General features: G+C 34.5%; 1 protein-coding gene across 7 annotated transcripts in view; it reads left to right on the top strand.

Annotated features, from left to right (window-relative positions):
• The window catches only part of ATP9B (ATPase phospholipid transporting 9B (putative)), a 179128-nt gene that overhangs the window by 118670 nt on the left and 36879 nt on the right, over window positions 1-23579 (top strand). For all 7 annotated transcript variants that reach the window (XM_080581008.1, XM_080581010.1, XM_080581009.1 and 4 more), the window contains 2 exons: window positions 6607-6767; window positions 17233-17375. In XM_080581008.1, coding sequence (XP_080437134.1) covers window positions 6607-6767; window positions 17233-17375 — 304 coding nt within the window. The remainder of the gene's footprint in view (window positions 1-6606; window positions 6768-17232; window positions 17376-23579) is intronic.

The following is a 23579-nucleotide window of genomic DNA, read 5'->3' as shown; positions in this document are numbered from 1 at the left end:
TTACTTTCATCTGTGAGAGAATCCTTGGTTTTTTATCTACTACAATTTGAAAAACAGCTATCTCCACTGAGTATATTTTAATAATAGTATGTAACATGGAAAGCTGCTTATTCTGTATTCTGACCATTAAAAGTACTAATTTCATGAAACTGTAATGGAAAAGTCTTCAGTTGAAGCAGGTGATCAAAGAAAATACAAGCATTTGTAAAGGCTGCAGGTGAACTCTGAATGTCTGTAGTATGAAATCTTGAACATCTCTATCTGTAAAGTTGAAAGTTCATCTGATTTCCAGTTTTAAATTGAAAAAAAAAAAAGGATGCTTAACAGTTTCATTGTATGAATGATTTTGGTTGTTGAAGTCTCGAATATCACTAGATAGTTTAGATTATTGATGCAATTATTCTAAATTGGTGGGTGGTCTTGAAAAAAAACATTTACAACTGATAGCTTTTAATAGAGGATGGTACGTTACTAGTACAGCACAGTCTCTGTATGGATGCCAGAGTTTAAGAAGCCATTAACCTTTTCAGTTTCTTAATAGCTTCTGTGGATGTTTTTAATCAATTGTTCTTGTGTGTGACAAATACATAGCAAAGCTGAGGTCACACAGTAGCTGACAACTGGTACCTTAAGATGGTAGTCTGTAACTGTACAAAGGTATATGAAGTATAACTTTTTGATGAGAAGGAAATGCTGTGGTTATAGTTCAATATGAATTGTTAAAATACTTCTTGAAATAATTATTTCAGACGAAATGAGGTAAATACGGTTGGACTAGTAAGATTGCATAGAAATACAGGTTGCCCTGTAAAAGTACAGAGATATGCTTGGTACTGCATTACCAATTGAGCTTTTTAAAACAGTAGCTAACACCAATCTTGAGCACCCTCTGCTGACCAAACTATATATGGCACATCTTTAAATGCAAAAAAAATCTTTTTAGCCTTCAGTCAAATTAGTCCAAAATACTGAAAAAAGCAAATATCAATTATTTGGCTTCATTATTATATATACAAATTGATTTTAAAATAATAAGGTTGAAGAATATTTAGAGACGTTGGGATAGTGTTAAACTCTAGAGCTAATTGTTGATAAAAAGTGGGTTTATAGTCAAGTGGATATTAGAATGAGTCACCTTCAGTTTCTCTCATTCTGATCTTTTGATACATAGTGTTTTACTGCAGATACAGTCAGTCATTTGTGTGGAGATAAATCAGGACACATTTGAAAGAGAAAGCACGCTTAGGGGTGTTTTGAAATCTTTAGCCAGTACTTGCCAAAATGAGTGCCTTACTTCAAGCAACTGAGTCCTCTATTTAAGTAAAGTTGTGGATAAAGCTCATTAGCAGTTTTTATTGTAGTGGACTAGCTAGAGAGAGCTAAGCACTAAGCTTTAAAGACCTGGAGAGGATTTTGAAGTTTCACTTCGAGTATCCAAACTAGGTGATGCTGAGCCTGGAAAAGGCAATATAAAATGGATGATTAAAGGAGGTAGAGAGAGAAGGTTGTTTGAGTCTTAGTTTTCCTGTAGCATTACAGATATTACTAGCTACAAATAGGAATTTTATACCTAAAGAGATTAATTTATTTCAAATGTAGATATGTGGTTAGGAGTAGCTTGTTGAATTAAGAGCAAGTAAATGAGAAGGGTAATTCAAAAATATAATGAACTTCATTATGTAAGCCTGCAATATTAATATAAAACAAAATAGTTTAGTTTGGTCAAAGTGATACTGAGTTTTATTAAAGCTAGCATGAAGAATACTCTTTTGCCAAAGAAAACACAAAATATATTATTGAAATCAAATGGACTATTTTCTGATTATTACTTCTGTATACCACTGGAGTAGACTAAATAGCTAAAATTTATTTCAGATCTGCTAAGTCCAGTAGAACCCCTACTAAGCCGTCGCCATTGCTGCTCTAATTCTAAAAGGAATAAGACTTGTAAGAGGTTTTTTAGTGCTTCAAAAATGTTTTCAGGGTTAATCATTGTTGCTCTCACAGCTAAACAAATGATTGGGAAGTTTGAAAATGGTTCTGAGAAAAAGCAAGTATGGGTGACATTTTTCACTTTATGTATTTCAGTGTTCTGTTTGCTTTTCCTACTTTGTATCTGCTGCTTAAAAGAATGAGCAGGGTGTTGGTTAAAAAGTCTAATATAACTATGTGCAAGTTTTAGATTCTTTTTTATGTTAGTCAAGAGAGGCTTGTACAGAAACATGTTTGTCAGACTATTACTTGAGTACAGTGAGTTAAGCGAAGGTGCTTCCTAAACTTGAATTCACTTGTAGTTATTATGAATGATGGTTATGCTGTCCCAATGTGGTTTCCTGAATTGTTGAGCTGTCAAGAATTAGATTCACTGGACTACCCACAGAAATAAAGAATTACAAAAAACATTTACAGACTCTAAAATTGCTGTATATTTTTAGTGTCAAAGACTTGGGTAAACAGATAATGACACTTTTTTATATAACCTTTAGCACAGGTTAGTAATCTGTTATTTCTAGGGGCTATAAGAAAAAGTCAACAGATGGAGAAAAAAAATCCACAGGGCTTCAGATATATGCATCCAACTATATATATTAGTCCATATACAAATTTATTATTTATTTTTTTAATGAAAAAGTGCCATGAACTGCCCATTTTTCTTAGGCAAAGGTTGTTTTTATCAACCTAAAGAATAAAGATAATTTAATTTACTTGAATTTCATTATTTTTAAATTGCTTTACAGCTTCATCAGATATAACTTTAGACTATAAGTAACATCTGTAATTAATGAAAGCATAAAGAGTTGACTAGCATTCAAGGTGTAATAAAGTTCAGAGCATGTATAAAGAATAGTAATATATGTATATGTATATATATGTTTATAATGCAAGTTAAAGCCAAAGTCTGTCTCAAACATACCATGAAATTTCATTGTAGTCAATGTGGTGTTTGTCAGTGCAGAACCAGACTGATTACTGAAATATGATTACCTTCCTGGAGGTGTTTGGAGGAGGGAAGTCAAGATACTGCCTTAATACTTTGGAAGTATTAAAGTAAGATGTGTAACGAAACCATGAGCAACTATTTCAAATGCACTAGAAACTGCAAAAAAATGACTACAGTAGACTATGTGAGAAATCTTTACTGTTATGCAATATTTAATTATCAAAGTTTGTTTTCTAATATTCTAGCATTAAAAAAAAATCTAAATGTCCAAGGAATATACTTTTTATATTAGAATTGTTCTGTTAGTATAACAGCTTAACAGCTTCAGAGGATAACCTTTCACAGAAGTTAAGCATGTAGGGCAGCAATAATAATAATCACATCACATAAAATATCCCGAATTGGAAGGGACCCACAAGGATCATAAAGTGCAACTTCTGGCTCTACACAGGACCACCCAAAAATTAGACCATATGTCTGAGAGCGCTGTCCAAACTCTCCTTGAACTCCAGCAGGCTCAGTACCATGACTGTGTCCCTGGGGAGCCTGTTCAGTGCCTGACCACCCTCTCAGTGAAAAAGTTTTTCCTAACGTTCAGTCTAAACCTCCCCAGCACCCTAATGTAATACACACAAATGTCAGGCTGCTTTCAACTTTTGTGAATTAAATCAAGGTTTTTCTTATAAGACAGTAACTTATGCATTGTAGTCCAAAATGTGAAGCTTAGACTTCTAATCATTCCTTGATCGCAAAATACTGTATTTTTTAAAATGTTAGTTTTACTTTTTTTGGTGCAAATAGACAATGCCATACTTTTTACTGATGGTACTAGCCATTATTTTACAGAGAACCATTAGCTATTTAAAACTTCCTACATAAATTAAAGAGGAGCTAAATGGATTTGCAGTTGTTGCCATTAGTAGCATTTTAGATTATACAGGCAATTATTGTGTTCATTATCTTAGAGCAGCCCCTTTGCAAAACTATTGTGGTTGTCTTAGACACTATGTACAAATTTTTCCTTGGAGATTAAAATTTCCAGTGGTGTTTAATTTTGTTAACACAGTTGTTTCAAATAGGACAAATATTATGACAAGTAGAAGAAAATTTGCTTTATTAATATAGGAAATAGCAATAAATGTGGAAAATTACTTCAGTACTTAACTCATCAATTTCTTATGTTGTCAGAATTATTCTTGTTATGATTATTTTCAAAAGGAAAAAAATCACTTTCTCAGGAATATTAGCATATTTTACAAATGCTTTGATAAAATAACAGTACTGTTAGATTGCCTACTTTTTCAGTATTCAGGTGAATTTTAGAGAATATAAGTGCATTTCTACATGAAAAGTGGATAATTTGATAGTGTTGATAGTGATTAGTTGGGTTGTAGAAGTTGTTTAAGTGGAAAGGAATTAAAGTGTGTTTTAGTACATTATAGGTTTTTTTTTTGAGGAAGGGAGAATGCATTTCTATTAAAACGTCTTTCATTTATCACATTAAGAAGGGTTTTGCAATTGCTTTCTCTTGCTATCAAAAATGAAAATATTAAAATTGTGTATAGGCAATAGTATGATCTATATTAAAAAGGATAACATCATTAGTAACAAAGCAAATCTTTTGGAGGAGGAGATTTATTGTGTGAAAAATTTTCATCACCAAGTTTTTTTATTCTCTTAATATTACTCCAGAAACATTTTTGTTGATTCCAAACATAAACTTATATCAATTCAGTCTTCATCAATTAGAAAGGTACAAATGCATTGAATTAGCTACATATCAGTGTGCAGTGGACTACATTTAATGTTTCTGTCCAAAAAGTGGCATTCTTTTCAAAGAAGCTCTTTATTCCTTTCTATTATGGGGTGGGGTTTTTTACAGGGGGTGGAGCGGGGGGGGACATTGAGAGGGTTAGGGGAAAGTATTCACTACTATGATGCAGGAAAAAAAAGTGTGAGGTAGTGGTTATGCATATTGCAAGACAGTGATTCTTTATTTTATTACAAAAAAAAGACCAACTCTGGAAGGCCAGATTAAATCATTCCTTTCACTTTTTAATGGGATTTGGATGAATAGAGTAAAATATGCACTTTGCATTCATTGATAGCATCTTTAGGTTGAGGTAATTGAGTCTTTTTTCCCTGACTGAATGAATAATGACTTCATCTGATCCTCAGCGAGGCCTGAAACTTAGGCTGCCTTTGTCAGCGCAAAAAGATCTGGGCTTTGAAACATGCTCTACTTCCCTGGCTTAATTTTTCTTCATTTTAATCCAAAAAACCTATTTTTCTCAATAATTCAAGCATAAACTATGTAGTAGTTGAAGCAGCGGAAATTGCAAGATATTTGTCCTCGTTGTGCTGCTTTTTAAATGCAGCTGATAAATCAGCCGCTGTGGTCTTCAGCTGCCTGGTTCTCTAGGGAAGGGACAGCCCATGTACAAGCAAGATTGCTGAAATTTTTAAGAACTATATTTAAATGGTTCTTTTGCAGACTGTTTGTTATCTAAGGAAGTGTTATGTTTTACTGGTCTTAGTGGCATGACTTAGAGATAAAAAGACATCTGTAACAGGGCCTAGGAAGTTCTTCCTGACATAATTTTTCCCACATATTTTACTGACTACAAGAGCATCACAAAAAGTGGAATATAAATACTTAGCTTACAGCATACATTATTGAAATGGTGAGAGTCTTAGTTACATAGCTTAAAAATACTTTTTCATGGGAAACAGTGGATGGAAGATAGCTTCACTTATTGTTTTTGCTAGAGTGTTTCTAAATTAAACACCTTTTTACCCACGAAAAGTTGAAGTTCTCTCTTACTATTTTGATTTGAAAGTGTTTTTTTCCCTTGATTATTTTTAACTTATTTTGAATAACTGAAAGTTTCATAGAGTCACAGAATGGTTTGGGTTGGAAGGGACCTTAAAGATCACCCAGTTCCAACCCCCCTGCCATGGGCAGGGACACCTCCCACTAGATCAGGTTGCTCAAAGTCCCATCCAACTGACCTTGAGCACTTCCTCTAGGCAACCTGAGAAGTTTCATGTAATTAAAAATTATTTCTATGAGATGAGTTCAGATTTACAGACTGGTGTGAGAGTATAATTACAAGGTAAAGTGTGCTACTTGTATGAACAAGACAATGTTCAGTTGCATTTGTCCGTTGATTCTTGATTCTACCATGTTTTAGATCTTCCAGCAGTAAATGAGCAGTAGCCACCCTACAAATATAAAATGCAGTGATGGTATTTTTGCTGAATGCATGACAGAATAAAATTGTTCCTGCTCATTAGTTCACCTTCAGTTCTTCAGTTGTCTTCTCCACATACCCTGCCCCCGCCTTGTGTTCCTATCCTGGATCAGAAGACAAGGGGAGGGATGTGTCAGAAATAAAGGCATTCAAAAGGCCTGGCTAGGACAGATCACACTGTGATTCTGGGAATTGTTATTGTCTTGGAGCCAGGGGACATCTGTTAGATGCAAGCATGGGAACAATAATTAATTCAGTTATCAGAATGCAATTAATTGTTACAAGTGCATGGATTTTTAATAGGAAGAAGGATAGGCTAATTGTTTGCACTGCAAAAGTGTAAATTAAAAAAAAAAAAAAAGGGCAAACATTATGGTTAACTATGGCTATGGTTTTTACTGCTTCCTTTAGGTTGGCTTGCTGGACCTGGAGTTGAATCAATTGACCAAGGCCCTGTTTTTGGCTTTAGTTGCACTATCAATTGTTATGGTAACCTTGCAAGGATTTGTAGGCCCATGGTATCGCAACCTTTTCCGGTTCCTCCTCCTGTTTTCCTATATCATCCCGATCAGGTATGTATAAGACTGAAAGAAAAATACAGATGTCTAATTTCACTGAATGTGGCTTTCTTGAAAGTTATACTCGTTTCTCTTTGTGAAGGAAATTGATCTTATCAGGAAGCTGAAGGAGAAGGTGCCAACAAATCTGCTGATTCTTGAAGGATCACTATACAGAAAACAATACTGTTGTATTTTTTTGTATAATGTTCATCTTGCTGGAGTAATCAGGATATCTAATCCTTTACTAGCATAAATGTATTAATAAGGATACAATCTTGGTATATTTGAGAATGTGGTTTTAGGAAACATACATTTGAATGAAGTGTCAGGTGTACTTTAGAATTTGATTTTTTAATGCCTTAAATACTAAAAATATTCAATTTCTCTGGCGAAAATGCTGACTTTATTTTTACTACAACCATGATTAATTTAGATTGAATGCCTTAATAGTGTAGGTGCACTTTTGCAATGGTGAGACATTTAACAGGTGTAACCAAGTAGAGACTTGCCCTGAATTAATTAATTCATTAAGCATGAGTGCTCTATATTCAAATTGCAGATAAAACTGGAACAAGAAATAATATCCGTCTGTGTAACCATGTCTAACATGGATAGAGAAGATGTCTAATGTGGACAGAGAAATGACAACACTGACTCTGAAGTGGATTTTTTTTCTTGAATGGGTATTGCATTTGCAAAATTGAAACACTCTGTTAAAATACTCGGTGTTTAGATTAAGGTGGTTGTTAATTTTAGATGTTCTCTGGAACAGTTCAGTTTGGGATACTTCAGTGAGGAGCTGTAGCTTAAACCGTAGATAGATTGAAGACCTATCTCCTCAGGTTTACACAAAATATTTAAATCTCTGCAGTATAAAGAGGGGGAAAAATGATTATTAGGTATTTAATCTAAGCTTACTTAGTTCACATTTTTTAGGTATGTATAGCTATGTGAAGCAAACTGTTATATTTAACCAACTCGATACTCAGTGTCTCAAGGACTTATGCTTTTATAGTACTTCCCTGTTTTAATAGTAGATTCTGTTGGGATGTCGTAGGAGGAGGTTCCAGCAAATCTGCTGGGGTTTATGGATATCTCACTGCAAAAACTGCTTCTCTTAGAACAGTTTCCACTTATTTTGACTGGCTCCTGGTTTTATTACACCTCCATGTTTCAATTTTGTGGTATCTTTCTAAATACTTTATCTTTCTTTCTGTGATACTTTATCAATCTTTCTGTGGTATCTTTCTAAATACTATAATTCTCTTAATTAAATACTATAATTCTCTTAACTCGCTTACCGTTTGTATGATGATGCTGTTTGGGTCATGTTGTCATTCCTACCCAAGTTACTAAATATTAAGTAGCTTATACACGTGAAGAGGTAAAAAGAGCTGCATTCAACTGATAAGTAAAGTTTGCATATTGGTGAAAGATGCATTTAATCATCAAAGACATGTACAAGAAGGGGAAAAAGGATATCAGTGATTGCTTGTTGTTGTTCACTGTGTTCTTAATAAGCACACGAAGTCCAAATTTACTGAAATAGTTAAAAGACGGGTATATGTTTGTTACTGAGCGCAACAGAATTAAGAGCATATGGATGGTATAAATTTGACTATACATGAACAGTTCAACATGTACCACTCAAAAGCAAGTAACACATTTGAGCAGCTCATTTTCTGTTCTTAAGAAAGCAATTTATATGCCCTAGTGGACTTGTGGAATAATTCTTTTCAAAAATAATTTCTAGGATAAGGCTAATCCCATTTTTCAATTCTATGTGAAAGATAATATACAAAGCAGAAATATTAAGAAAATGTAATTGATTTAGTTGTGCATTGGACCATATAGTTACCCCCTTGGAAGATAAGACAGGAATCTAGCAGAGAATAATTTTTTCCACTTTAGATGTTTGTTTATTCCTATACCAATTTTTCTTCAACTCAGATGGTGTATATATGTGGTTGTTTCCTAGACTGTCAGCAAAATAAACAACTCTAGTCATGCTGGTGTTCAAACATAACTACACTTCTCTTCCTTTCCTCTGAATGTGTGGAAGTGACATATTCTTAAGACTGTATTTGGAGTGTAAATTCTTGGAGTTGAAAATTACAAGATAAGTGATGCTGAAGCACCAGGTGTTGTCCTTTCTTTATTTCAAAAATAGCTAAATGGGGGTAGATAATGAACTTTTCTTCACAGGTAAATGAACTGAATGTAGGAGGTTAGAATTGAATAGTAAAGGCAAAGTATATCTGCATTCAAGCATGCATGAAATCTGTTGGTTGATGATTTTAGAGAATGCAGGATGATTCTAATTGTGGACCTTCTTTGCTGCTGTTTTTGGGTTTTGCTTTGCAGGACAAGAAAAGTCCAGGTAATCGATAAAAATAATTTCGCACAGCCAGATATGTTTGGTGAGATCGCCAGAAGGGGGTGACTAACTGTTAGCAGAATGTAACTGATCTCTGTACAGACTCTCCCATAACTAATGGAAAGAGGAACTTTTTTTTTCCTCCAGGGGACAGCTACTTGTTCGTGCTGCATTCTAAATACTACTGTAGGGCAGTGTTACTTAACTGCGGCTGGTAGAGCATGTAGGGCTTCAGAAGCGTAAACATGAAAACAATGTCATAAGTAAAATTGGGAAGACAATGTACATGTTCAGTAGCTTGCAAGGAATCAAGTAAAATCCAGGAAAAGTAGAAGTAAGTGGGCATGAAAAGCTTTCGCCTAGCTCTTCATGGGTTGCATGCTAGAACAGTTATGCACAAATTATTTAGAACACCCCCACCTGCAGAAATGTTTGGCCCTTTAAAATGACAGTGTATTGACAGTGTATATTGATGCTTCCTGTGTATTGATGTTTCTTTTTCCCATAAGGAGGATGCATAGTCTAGAGAGGCTCCCTACAATTTGCTTCCATACAAAGTTAATCTGTTTGATTTCCTTAAAATTTATTGAGAAAGGGGGGTAGAAAGCAAGTCTTTGACAGAAAGTCCAAAACTAAATAAACCTCTTTAGGATTATTTTTACCCGTTCACTGATTTTTTTTTCCAGACATGCTGGAATTTCTTGGAGTGTCCCACATTACTCAAGATTTCTTCAGCTTTTTTCAGTTGTCTCTAACCAGGTGGAGATATCTTAAGGCACATCATACGTTCCTCTTGTATCACTGAGATCTTGTCTATGTTATCTAGTACATTTATCACATCACAAGCTGAGGGGGAAAGTGCATGTCCTCATGTATGCCCATGCTGCTGTGGTTTGTGATACAGCTGTGGAAGTACTGAGGCCTGTGTTATTCATTTTTGTTTACAAAACAGTAATATCCTGTTGTTTGTGGAGGGGGTGGCTATTTTCTGAATGACAAATGACAAAGAGCAAAACCAGCCGTGCTAACAAAAAGACCCCTCAGGTTGGGGAACATGAGGTTTTGTCATAGTCATGCTGTCTTTTACCTAGCTGCAGTGTTTATCACTATGGTTATAGATGCATTCTTTTTAATTTTACATCTTTTTAAGATCAGGCTTACATTTTTACCAGGAGAGTTTAACTTCCTTTTTATACAGAAATGCAGACATTTTCCATACACATTTAAACTTGTGATACAAATCATGCAAGTCCTAAGGAGTTTTTCTTCCAATTTTTCCAGCTACTAATTTGATCAGGGTTTTTCGGTTTTAATTTAAAGCAAACAAACAAACAAAACTACCACAGGGACAGTTACCACTATTTGTATTTTTGAGTAGAAGAGATTTCAGTGAATGGGGCATATCCCCTCTTAACCAGCAAGTTGAAAATCCCAGTGCATGTATGGGTGCAGTCTGTCTGTTGGTATGATGCAGAAAAAGATCACCAGTCTGTTAGATAGTCTTGCCATAAAGCAATTCTGTCCTTTCCCGTGGTATTTAGTTATAGCGTCTCCTTCATCAGCTCACTTGAGTTAACGTGATAAATTCAGAATCAGCAGCCAACGTGAAAGAAAAGGATAGACAAGCTCCACCACCAAATGTCATCCCCACCACCATGTGATGGGATGTTACTTATTCATAGAGCAGTCTTCTACAGTACCTTAAAAGAAAAAGTGACCCATGGAAGTCTTCTCCACCCACCCCATGAATGCAACCATTTTATTTTTTTTCTAAGATAATTTTGGCTTAGCAAGCAGTGTTCAATGAAATTACTGCCTTGCACGCAGGCATATGAGTCCAGTAGCTCTATGTGCTTCTGCTTAGCTTTTAAGAGCTGTAGAGGATTTACTGTAAGGTGACAAGGTATTGACTGGAGATCTAATGAAAGCTGTGGTAGAAAGAATGTGGTAAAAATGTGTATTGTATAGGCCGTATATTTAGCAGCAGCTAAAAGTTGGATTGGCGGGGGCCTAATCAGCTATCTTTTTAGGAAAGTTTTGGTGTATACAGGAGCTGAAATGTCTTTTGTCCTTTCATTTAAACACCCTAAGGCTCCTGGGCACTTAGTCATTCTGCAGAAATAAGTCCCAAACATCTGGATGGAACTCCCTTTCACTTGAGTAAAGACAGCTTGCAGCTGCTTTTTTTCCAGGTCTGCAAGAGGAATGTTTAAAGAAAATCCTTCAAGTTGTTAGTCTGGTTTTAGTAAGGTGTAGGGAAAATACTGCTAGGAGGTCTTGTATCGGAATTCATTAATAGCTAAACCAAACCCTGTCTCATATGAGCAAACATGAAAAAGTCAGTTTTATGCAGCGTATTGCTCTGTATTCCAAGAGTGCAGAGTACTCAAACCTGTGCAGGATTGTGGTGTTTAAAAGAAACAATAGGCTATTCTGCATTTAATCTTATTGTTGTTTGTACTGTCCGTGTTTGAGCCTCTAATGTGTATAACGTATAGATGTGAGAGTATCTGTATACGTGGTCTCACATATATAGACATAGCCTACATCGTATTACCTGTGATGCAAAATTTCTGCTGTGGAAGCGCTAAAGAGCTACTCATAAAGTAGTTTAAGTAATCCTTATAAATGTGTGTAAGCTTTTGTACCATATCATGGTATATAACACCATCTGTTTAAGAGACTGAAAAACACTGTATGAAACGGGTATTTTACAAACTGATTTTGAGTTCTTTATGCAACAGGAGCTATGGTTTTTGTCTCTTATATTAAAAGCAAGACTTAGCCTGTTCAGTGTGGTGCTGTACTGATTCCTAAGCTAGCTCATGTCTTATGCATTTCTTACAATGGTTGATATACATGCTGCATATAGAAAACACCATCAGTTTAAAAAAAAAAAAGTTACTTTTTAACAGATCTATTATAGTAGATCTTTTTCCTTTTTAACGTTGCAACATGCCCTATCTGCTCTTAGTTTCTTTATGATTTTTAACCTCATAATATTACAGCAAGTCATGACACATTTGTCTGAAATACACTAAAAATATTCACTTTTTCTAATTATTATTGACGTATTAGATGACAATATTGTTGTCATGGTGAGGCTTAATCAAAGAAAGCCTCTGATCTGATGAATGTGAAAAACATTTTTAATGGGAAGTTAGTAAGTTCCTTATGTGACAGCTCTTGTGCCAAGCTGCTCAAGTTTGACATGAGTTCTGTTTGTATTGTATACTCTTGCTGTATTTTCAGCATTTAAGGATTTTATAGATAATTTTCTTAAATCATTTTCCAGATACCTTCCTGAGTTCTACCTGTGTTAAAATATCTAATTACCTGTATGTGTGTTGCATGCTGCCCTTTAAAAATTTTATGTGCAGCAGTCACTGTAGTAATATGGAGTTGTTGAACATTTTTTCCCACACATTTAAGAATAAATGTGTGGAATTGAGTCATTTTTCAAAATTACATATGTTGTCTGGGTTTTATGTAAAGCGCTGTGTACATTCTTTGATCTTCTTTCATATGTTAACATAAGAGACAAAATTTAGAAAGAAAATAAAAGTAGGTCAAGAGTCCTAGTGAGACCATTTATGAAGCAAGCAAGAACACAGATCTGACTCTTCTTGAAAGTATCAGCAGAGAAAAATAAAAAAAAAAATCATTTTTTTTTCTCCAAAGAGAAGCGGGGGGGGATCATTTGGAGGAAGTAAAAGGTTGAGCTATGGGTTGGGTTTTATTTAAATTTTGGTGAGTATTACATTTAAAAGCAGTAACTTCTGTTTGTTTTATTTGTGTAGTGCAAATTAATAGAAGCAATAGAAATTGTCAGACTCCAAAAATAATTTTCTGTGAAGATTTAGCTTCCCAGGAATGTTAAAGTTAAAACAGTTTTGTTTGGTTCTCGACCAATACTTTTTATTTAAAAATGATTCTGTATCTTTTTAACTTGTAAATAACGTGTGTGTCTGTATGGTTTATAGCTGTTTCAAGCAGGTAGGGCCATGGGAAGGTTAGAAGTATGTGGGATTGGGTACTGGTTTGGGCACTGGTTCAACCCAAATATTATCTTTAGTATTTCACTTAGAAAGAAGTACTGGGAATAAAGACTACATCTTAATTGCTTTATTTTAAAAATTGGATAACGCTATGAGTATATAGAGTCTCAGCGGGACTTTCTCTTTTACTACAAAGCTTATGCTTATATACAGAACTGCTGAGGAAAGTCTTACTTGCCTGCCAGAGTTCAAATAAAACTATCATACATTTCTGATTCAAATTCACCCATGAGTTTTATTAGGCATGGTATCAATTTGTTCACAAAATTCGTTGCTAACTAACTTCATTAGATCTTGATTGCTTTTCACTGAATCATGAAAAACAGAATGTTTCTGGAGTTTCTAAATATATTTTCCTGAAACTTGCTCAATGAAGGCCTTTGCTTATTGGCAAATTTGTCTATTTTGACTAAAAAGCAAAATCAGAAATTTTCACAAGAGGACCTAATATAGTTAACATTTAGGGAAAAATGAAATTTAGAAGTCCTGTAAATATGAATTTATTTGACCCAAACCAGTACTGATGTTTTTGAAGGAATAAAAGCAAAAGTATTTGTTTTTAACCTGTAGTAAAAAGCAGTGTGGATTCTGAAATGTTGTGTTATTGATTTGTTCTCAGGCTGAATTACAGAGGAATGTTGTCCTGGCTTATAGCAGAATAAATCCCTGAGTTGGATGAAAGGTTTGCCTGCTAGGGTAACTAGTGCTGAGGATGAGAGACAAGAAAGTTCACACTATGTTCACTAAATATACCTGTTCTGTGCAACAACCTCCAAGTACCTATATTAACTTACTGTTTAGAGATTACACGTTATTTATCTTTGTAAAAATCAGTGTTACTAATGCAAAATTTATGTCAGTGTGACCTTTATTAGTTGTGCTACATATGATGCTATTTTGTGAATTTTCCTTAACTGTCTGGAGTCTTTTAAAAATGGATGAAATTGAGAAGGCATTGAGTAACTGATGGATTTAAAATATTTTTGTTTGTATAATGAGGTTCTTTAAGGTCCATAAAGGGCTAATGAGAAATGATAGCTAATATTGCCAAGCACGGAAAATTGCTTGGTGTTGAATAAGATTGGTTTCTCCTTGTTTTAATGTATAAAAGTAATTGGACATTTCCGTCAAGTATTTCTATCCATTCTTGTGAAGCTCTATTGGAGAGATTTCCAGTTTTGAAAGCAAACTCTGTGTTAATAGGCCTCCATTATTTTTTCCATGTTTCACTAGTGTCCATGATGTGCTAGGTGATAGCTACAATGATTTCAAAGAGAAAAAGTTGCACTAAGACAACAGACGCCAAATGAAGGAAGTCAGAGCAAGATACAGCATACAAATCTTAGAATCAATACTAAAAATGCATCTATATTCCTCATTTTTGTGTTCCTTTTATTCTTGTTTCTTGCGCTAGATAGCTACCTTGGGCTGTACTAGTCACTTCAGAGACATTATTTCTCTGGAGGCCAGTGGTGCCAGCTTTCTGTTAGGCCTTTGCAGTGTAGAGGGTATAAACTCTGTTCCACTTAGGAGTACGTGCTGGAAAGTTAGGGTAATTCCTAAAATACTTCCAGGATTTGAATTATAGATTTTTCCTCACTGCTTATCAAGAGGTGTCTGTCTTTTTTTTTTTCTCCTTATCTTTCAATTACGTTTGACAGATTGTAATTAAATGAATATAGAGCACATTCAAAACATCAAAACCTGCTAACACATGCTCATAAAAGATGCAAGTGAATATATGAACAGCACTTAAGCTTTGAGAGATCTCTCTGATTTGATCTTTCCTAAGTACAGTTTTCCATATCTGGATGACTTGTACTTCTCCCCTGGTATGAGCAGCCATGTGGATTTCCTTTGTGCGCGTTGTGCCTGAGGTTGCAACTCTTAAATAGAGCTTTCCTCACAGAATACATATCTTGGTAGCCCAGGCAAAAATAAGAAAAATAAAATTATAGTCCAAATACATCTTTGACGTGGGATGATGAGCAGCTTTGATCTTTCAATTAAAATAAGTTATAGCAAATGTCTAGCCATTCTTAGTGTGCTTGTTTCCCTTCTTGAGCTAGAGATCACACTTTGTACTTCACTAAGTAGCAGATTCTCATCCTTAAGAGGAGTAAATCGTTTGTCATTCCTTTTGTTAGCTATTACATATTTCAGTGTGAAGTCTGTTGCATTGGTTCTTAATTTCTATCTTTCTGCATGTTGACAAACATACATAAACAAATGCTGGTAGCATACTACCGGTTCTGTATTGACGAATACAAGGTAAAACTGTATTTAACCACTGTGAGGCAAGTGGCTTCCAGTATTTTTCATACTGTAATGTTTTCAATTTAAAGAAGTCCGGTTAAGTCCCCTTTCTGTTTTCTGTCTTGATTTTTAAATATTTGTGTGATTGAAGAGAGCTGAAGTTAGGTATGCTATCCCAAAAGTAATTGGGATACCTCACCAGGTAGAGGGATAGTTTTTTGCCATTGCTGATTTTAATGGAAAAATAAAATCTAATTCAAGAGTAGAGTACCATCTTCCATGGTCAAGAGTATTGTATCAAAAAGGCTTGTTTCTCTTTAGACTACAACATGCATTGTTGTCTGCTGTACAAATTTAGGAAGGAGAGGGGTTTGGAATAAACTGTTTTTTTTCAAAGTGATGAAATTTCAGATGATCCCGCAAGTCTAGTTAAATGCATCTCATCTTTATGGGAGGAGATGTTACCACCACTATTACCTCAGGTAATTTACAATCACTTTGTCACTGTGATTGCAGGAGGACAGAGAAATATTGTGGCTGCAGTTTTGGTTATACTGTAAAGCAGTACTTTAGGACTGCTAAGAAAAAAAAAAAAAAAAAGTATTTTGACCTTAGTATACCCTTGGACAGTTTTAAGTCATGTTAATGTAAACCTGTTATTAAACCTGGGACTCTGGCCAGGGCAAATTAGCTACAAATCATTTACATTACTACCATCCTAGCTGTCTTTTCTGTATTTCTCGTAGAGCAGAGTCAACAGAAATGAACACGTGCCTATTCCTCAGACACTGTTCCTCTCACATGGTAACCAGGAGTATGGTGAATAGCTAAAGGGAAGGAAGTGTTAGAACTACTTTTGAGCTAGAACATTCAATTTTGGGCAGAAGCAATGTGATTTAAGTTATCTCTGACCAGCATCAGTGAAGACTTCTTTTTTATTATGACTTAGGAATACAAGGAATAAGAGCAATTAATTCTTGTGTGACATGGTCATGGAAGTATTAACAGAAAATATGCAGACACGGGGTGAATTGGAAAAAATAAATTTATTGTGATCCTGTACTTCTGTAAATAGTAAAACTTGCTGCAAACAAAAATTTCTAGTATAGAGCCTACCCAAAGGCTACTTTTTATTGCTGGCAGTAACAGCTCTGGCCTACAGGCTATCACAGAATTTCACTGTTTGGGCACTATTCTTACTTTTCACTTGATTTCTGTAACTATATTTTGGCAAGGACGTTGACATTGTTGATTAGCCATGGTGAGAAAAAGAAACTGACATATGTATTTGTACTTTCCTAAAGGAAAAATAGTTATTTAAAAATGAAGACCTGAAGAATCATCAATACTGTTTACAATGATATCTTTATTTTCACATTATAAAGAAAAAATAGGTTTGTTTGGTTTTGCTTTTTTAACAGATTGAAACTGTGACTTGAATCTGTTGATACTCGTTGATAAAGTGTATAATACTGTCAATGTGTGTAAGTGTAGCAATATAAGTATATTAAGAATCTCCAAAAGAGTTGCAGTCTGTCTCATGTAGGAGACATGGTATTGCATTCGTTTGTATTGTAGTAGTTCCTAAAAGTCTGGGATAGAGCCTGAGTTTCTAATGTGTTATGTACTCTACAAACACTTAACAAAGATGTTCCAAAATGTTTGTTGTATGTAGTTTTAAGATTTTTTTTCTGGTATCCTAAAAACAGCTTTGAGTTTTGCTTTTATGGTTATAACTTTCACTGCCTAATATTCACACTGATTATGGTATATATTTCTTTTGCAGTTTACGTGTGAACTTGGACATGGGTAAGGCAGCCTATGGGTGGATGATTATGAAAGATGACAATATTCCTGGAACAGTTGTTCGAACTAGCACCATACCAGAAGAGTTGGGACGATTAGTTTATTTACTAACGGATAAAACAGGTATATCAGGTTACAATTCCAAAATGTGATGACTTACAAAATTTGTAAACTTTATTCTATATTTTAATATGTTAACGAAAAAGTAGATTAATACTACTGATCTTTATTTTTTCATTTTATTTTTTCAATAAAATATTAAGCATGTGCTTGAGGGATTTGTTGTAGTAGTGCCAATTGGATTAGCTAGGCTGGTATTTACACAGGAAAGTTAGTATTTGGTAATAATCTGATTTAATCTGGTGGGAACACTTCTGATGCGGTAACAGGACATTTGATGGCATTAGTAAGAGTACCACACATCTCTTACTCCGAAAAAACTCTGGATTAGCGCTTAAGATGCACCTTATTCTTCTGCATCTTATTTCTACTGCAATATTGTATGATCGTTAACAGTTAAGAACAGCCTTCAAGAGAGAAAGTCATCTCCTAAACAAGTCATAAGATCACATCTTAAAATGATATCTGTTCTTCGCATGAAATTAGATGCTGTTTATGTTACAAAGACCAGTTCTAGAGCTGCCGTATGATTTCATCTTCTTAACTGTAATATATTATTGTACCTGACCTGGTATATTGGAAAACCTGGTCCCTGCTAGGATCAGAAGACAGGTAACTGTGAAGAAGTGATAGCTTGCTCTATTCTGCTGTCTACCATTATGGCTGAAGCTTGTGACAGGCTTACCGTGCTCTTAAGTCTTAGAAGTATTGAGGGATTCTTAGAATTTATTTCAGAAAACATCATAATAAATAACAAGTTCTTTAGCAAATGCAGTGTTTTTTCTCCTTTCTTGGTTCTTTCTGAGATTCAATAAATCAGTTCTGGCAGACATTCTGTTTTTTTCAGAAGCTGAGTTAGACTAAGTTCTGAAATGAGAAAGCTGTTTCTCAAACAGCTGAAGGAATGTTTTAGTGGTTTTAAGTAAAATCTACTTCAAAATGGTGAGATGGTTTGGAGGTGGTTTCCACTCTATTATGCTGTTCAGAAAGTGTAATACCCAGTTCACAGCTTTTTCCTTGAAATAGGTCCACATTCACTCCTGTGCTCAACACTTCCAGTAGTGCCTATTTTGAAATGAAACATGTATTTCATATATTGTCATATTTTGAAAATGTATTTCTTCTTATTCTATAGGTACATATGTAAACTTACATGCTGCCGAATGCTGTTCTTTTATTTTGTAAAAGAAAAAGACAACTGCCATCTTTCTTAGCATATAGAAAAGTATTCCTAATTATAATGTGGTAATTTTTCAAAGCAAACGAACAATTCTTTTAACAAGTTTTATTTCAGTTACCTAATGATTTGCATTCTGTTTGAAACTGCTTATTGATTTTAATTGCACCTTTCATCGTGATAATTTATGTAACTTCAAGAGTGCTGTCTCATCATAAGCTTGAAATATGCAATTTGCAGCATATATTTGGAAAAAGGAAAGTATTTTCAAAAATAATAAATTTTCAGAACAGTGCAGTAGAGTTCATTTGCCCAAAGAATTACTTTGTAAGCAAAGACACTGTATACGAAAACTTTTCTGATAAATATTCCAGTTACCGTACCAAACTAGAAATTTGGCTCACTTTTAGCATTGTCTCCTTACAGTTACAGACTGCACTGAAAATTTTAAGTGAAAAATAAAATGCTAATAATTTATTCAGCCAACTTTACAATCCTGAAATTATATTATACAATGCAAGAATTATATTCTGACCCTGTCTGGTGACAGGTGGTTTATATCGTAAAGCACAAGAATCACTGTGCTGTGTTCTTTTCCTCAAGCTATGTACCTACAACCCAGTTTAAAAAAAATTAAAAAAAAAAAAAAGCATCAGTTCTACTTGTAGAAAAACAACTGATAAAGTTAACCTAATACAACAGTAATTAAAAATAACTTAAAAAAAAAAGATTTTCTAATAGCATTAAATTTAGTGGGACTGGGTTTTTCAAAGTGAAAATAGTTACATTTATAAAATTTTGAAAGAAAACACTTCATAGACATGTATACATAAGAGAAACAGCCTTGTTTTATTCTAATTGTTGGTGGGTTAGGTTTTTTTTTTGTTTTTTTTTGTTTTTTTTCCAAAGCTGCATCATGCCACTTGCAATCACAGTAGTTCTGTTTAATTTTAAGAAGCACTTGTGTTCTGGCCTTTCAGAGTGCATACTTGAATGGGGCTAAATAGACAAGTGTAAAAAGGCTTTAGCAGCAAATGTGTTTACATATAGTCTGGAAGATTGCTAGCATTCAGCCTCAAAGGCTTTTGAGAGCATTGAAGTCTATTGAGTTCTAGAGGGAGGTCTGAATCTGTAAGTTAATGATATAAAAATGAATGTAGAAGCAGTATTCTAGGGCAGTAGTTACCAAACTTTTTGCTCTAACAGGCAGCCTATGTGCTTTTACGCAAGTGTTAGTGGAAAGCTGAGGTAACTGAAAATAAGCCTGGAGTCCAGCAGAGTTGACAAGCTTCAGAAAACTGGCCATGGCCTTCCAGACAGTGCTTTTCTTCAGACCATCATACGAAGCACTGCTCAATTTTCTTAGTCTTAAATGTCCTGTATTTTTTAAACTTTTTACATCTAGGCAAACTTGCAGCCAATGTGCAATACCTGATATACCTGAGTATATCAGTAGCTGCTTCCAGTTTCCTTTCTTGATGAATATATTTGGTCTTATTCTGCATTTTATCATAAATGTAAAGCATACTTTTAGGTAATGAACAGCATCTGTACAGTTAATCCAAGATTGCTATTGCATGGTTACACACTGTTCATGAGAGCTGGTTTCAGTACTTTCATGCTTGAACTTCCAGTTATAATCTTACAAACCAGTTGATTCTGTTCTTCGTAAGCCCACTTAAGGCTTGGCTGTTCAGAGGAGAAAGACAGTTTTGTAGTTGTCTCTCCAAGTAGGTGCTATTAAAAAGTGGGACTAAAAGGCTTATCTTCTTAAATGTAAACAAGCAAATCTTTTCTCAATATTGAAAATAAAAATAGAACAGTCTGCAAAAATCTTATACTGTGGTCCAAGCTTCACTGGAAATGATTGAGAATTAGCTGTTGAGTCTAAGGAGCATTGCCTTACTAACATAATTGCAAGGTAGTTCTTTGTATGATTGTAAATTGGGTTTGTGCTTCATCAATAAGCTTTTTGACAAGAAGCGTCCATCACAGTGGCTCTCTCATTTGCCACAGTAGAATAGAAAATGAAGTATCCCGATAATTGCATTATAGTTTCCTTATTGTGGGACAAGAAAGCAATGTGGTATAATTAGGTTTGATTGGAGTGCATGTTTCCGGTAAGATCTGAAATTAATGATGTTGCTATAGTGACACATCTGCGGCCACCAGTGCGTGAAACATAAAGTAATTCATTCGACAAGAGAAGACATCTGTTAACTGCAAGGATGCAGAGCATATTGACACTGACCAGAAATACTAGACGTTATGTGATAAATGAACAAATGATGCTGAAACAGGAGGACAGATAATTTGTACTTAATCTGCTGGGAGAACTTTAATCTTCTCACTGGTTGCCTTTGACAATGCCATTGTTTAAAGAACAATGCTGCAGAGAACTCATAAATTTTAAAACTTAACTCAGGGTGCAGCCTATTAAAGCAATACATTAATTCCTTTGTTAGGGAGTTTTTATCTTCATGTAGAACAAAGCCATTACTAACAACACCCACTAAAACAACAGGTTTTTTAGGACTCACATTTTAATTATAGCATCCATTACCCAAAATGCCATGTTGTTTGGACTTGAATCACGTATAAGTTTGACAGAAAGGCGTCATCTGTTATGGGGCGGGGGGCAGCTATAAGGGGGAGCTATTTCCAGTTGTTTCCAAGGGCAGCTGGGCATGGTATCTAACTCTCTCCAGTGTATAAAAAGATTTTAATCCTGAAAGAAAAATAAAGATATTTGGCAATATTTTTTGAATACTTTTGTTACTTGGGATGTGGGATGGCAAGCCTTCTGCCATTCACGACAACTTCCAGCATATTTAGCTATAACAAATGTGTACAGTCTTCCAAGCATAGTTATTTACTAATGCATACACTTGTATTTGAGTTCTGTAATTAACATTTTAGCGGGTGTTTGGACCAAATGAGATACTTAACAAATATAATAGTTGAACAGATGCATAGAGCAATGTGATTCTTGATTTTCTGGGAAAGTCTTGTTAGAGGTTGGTATATGTAGGCATTTTCCTTAAATGTGCCTAATGTAAAGGACTATTAGAATAGTGAATTTCACTAATTATTTCTCAAAATATATCTTTTAAGGTATTAAAGACTATTGAGTCTTTTTCTGTTTAACATAAGCTACCACAGAGTAATTAAAAATAAAAATAAAAATAATGAAATGCTGGTGAAATAATCTCTCCTCACTTCACTTTGATGCATACATATTTACACAGCTAACTTTATCTGTTCTCTGTCTCCAGGGTTTTAGTACCACTGAGGTTGCAGTTGAGTAGAGCACACTAGAATAGAAAGCTTTTATCATGAGATACTACAGGAAGCTTCAAGACATGCATTCGAGGTAGATCAGTCAAAGGAACCCTTACTTTGTGGCCTCAGTTGGATACCTATCTACTGAAAATCCATGTTGTATCCAATGAATATGAATGTTGCTGTGAAAGGCTGATATCAGTAGGAAATAGCTACTGCTATTCTTAACCATATCAATGATACGAGTACTGTTACCTTCAGCCCAGCAAAGATAAGCAAATCTTAGCTTTTTCACCTTCGTTCCTAGCAGGTTGTAGGTTATCCTGGGGTTTGGTTTGAGGTTTTATGGTGGTTATGTTTATGGTTTTTGTTCATAAGTGGAGCAGTTGAGTGAGCAGACGTATGTGTTTATCATGAGTTTTTAATTTTTCCTTTTGTAATCTTACCAGATTGTATTTGTTCTAAGGTTCAGAGAAAGTATATCTGTCTCCAGATTGTTGCCAACAGTTTATTAAGAGTGTTGAGCTGGATTTCCTTTAAAATTTCAATAAAACTGTTCAATTTTGCCCTGACTTTTTATCTATTTAAGTAAATAGCTCAATCAAAGAATGCATGCTTTCTTAAAGGTTATTCACCTTCTCAATTTCTGATAAAGTTACTAATTCTTCTGTTGCATGTATTTTCTTGCTCTTTTGTTTTGGCTTTTTTAAATTGCTGGTATTAGTCCCAGTTACCATATAGTAATGTAGGATCAGATAGATCTGCATCTGCTTCTCAAAACAAAAACAAGAACAACAACAACAAAACTCTGCAGCTCTGTTGTGAATCACATCTGTTGCCACCCAGGGAATGATGCCTTCAGGACTTTTTCCTTAGAAATTAATTTCGTCTTTGCCTGCTTTACTCTGTGTTTAATGACACAATTTTAGACCAAAACCAACAAAACCAACAACAACAACAAAAAACACTCTTGGATTCATTAAAGAATATACTAAATTTTTCTTCAGCAATTGTATACTAACTTTTTGTCAGGATATTTTCCTTGTGTGGTAACTAACTGTATAGCAGAGCAAAGAATATGTGATGTTAGTTGGAGATCATACACTGACTACCATAATTTCTAATTTTTTTCTAAAGTAGTTTTATTTATCCACTAAATTCATATTAGCAATGTCTTAAAAGTGCGGAACTGATACATAAGTGTTTAAAAAGCATTATCAAAAGTAGAAAGCTCTCATACTGTCCTTCAGTACTTTTATCACTTTGAGCAGACTAGAAAAATGGCTCAGTTTTGGGTTCCTTTTCATTCCTAAATTAAGCTATATAAAAAAATCCCTTCTCTCCATGTTTGAAAGGCTTGCATTTTGGTGGATAAAGTAAACAATGCATTGTTTTGTCAAGGCGTATTAGGTTTCTTCCAGAAGACTACAATTTAAGAACTGCTTCTTAAGTTGTAACGTGATTGATTGGCATTATGAAATATTTGGACCAAGTTACTGGGGATGTCTTCATCCTTTTTGGTGTTCATTCATTAGAAGAATGTAAAAGTAAATTCTTAATTTTCACATATAGGAAAACTTTTAACTTCCATTTGGATGACTGGAAAGTGTGTATTTTGTTTTATTTTTGCAGAAATTTGGGGTAATTATGCATTTATAAATGCAGCTACCCATGTTTCTCCAACAGTGCTTCATATGTATTGTCTGTTGTTGAAAGCCTAATGCTAGTCTAAAAAACCAAGAGCAAAA

The sequence above is a fragment of the Anser brachyrhynchus genome (genome assembly GCF_964034855.1).
Source record: "Anser brachyrhynchus genome assembly, chromosome: 2".
Taxonomy (NCBI): Eukaryota; Metazoa; Chordata; class Aves; order Anseriformes; family Anatidae; genus Anser; species Anser brachyrhynchus.
This window is presented reverse-complemented; position numbering and strand designations above follow the sequence as displayed.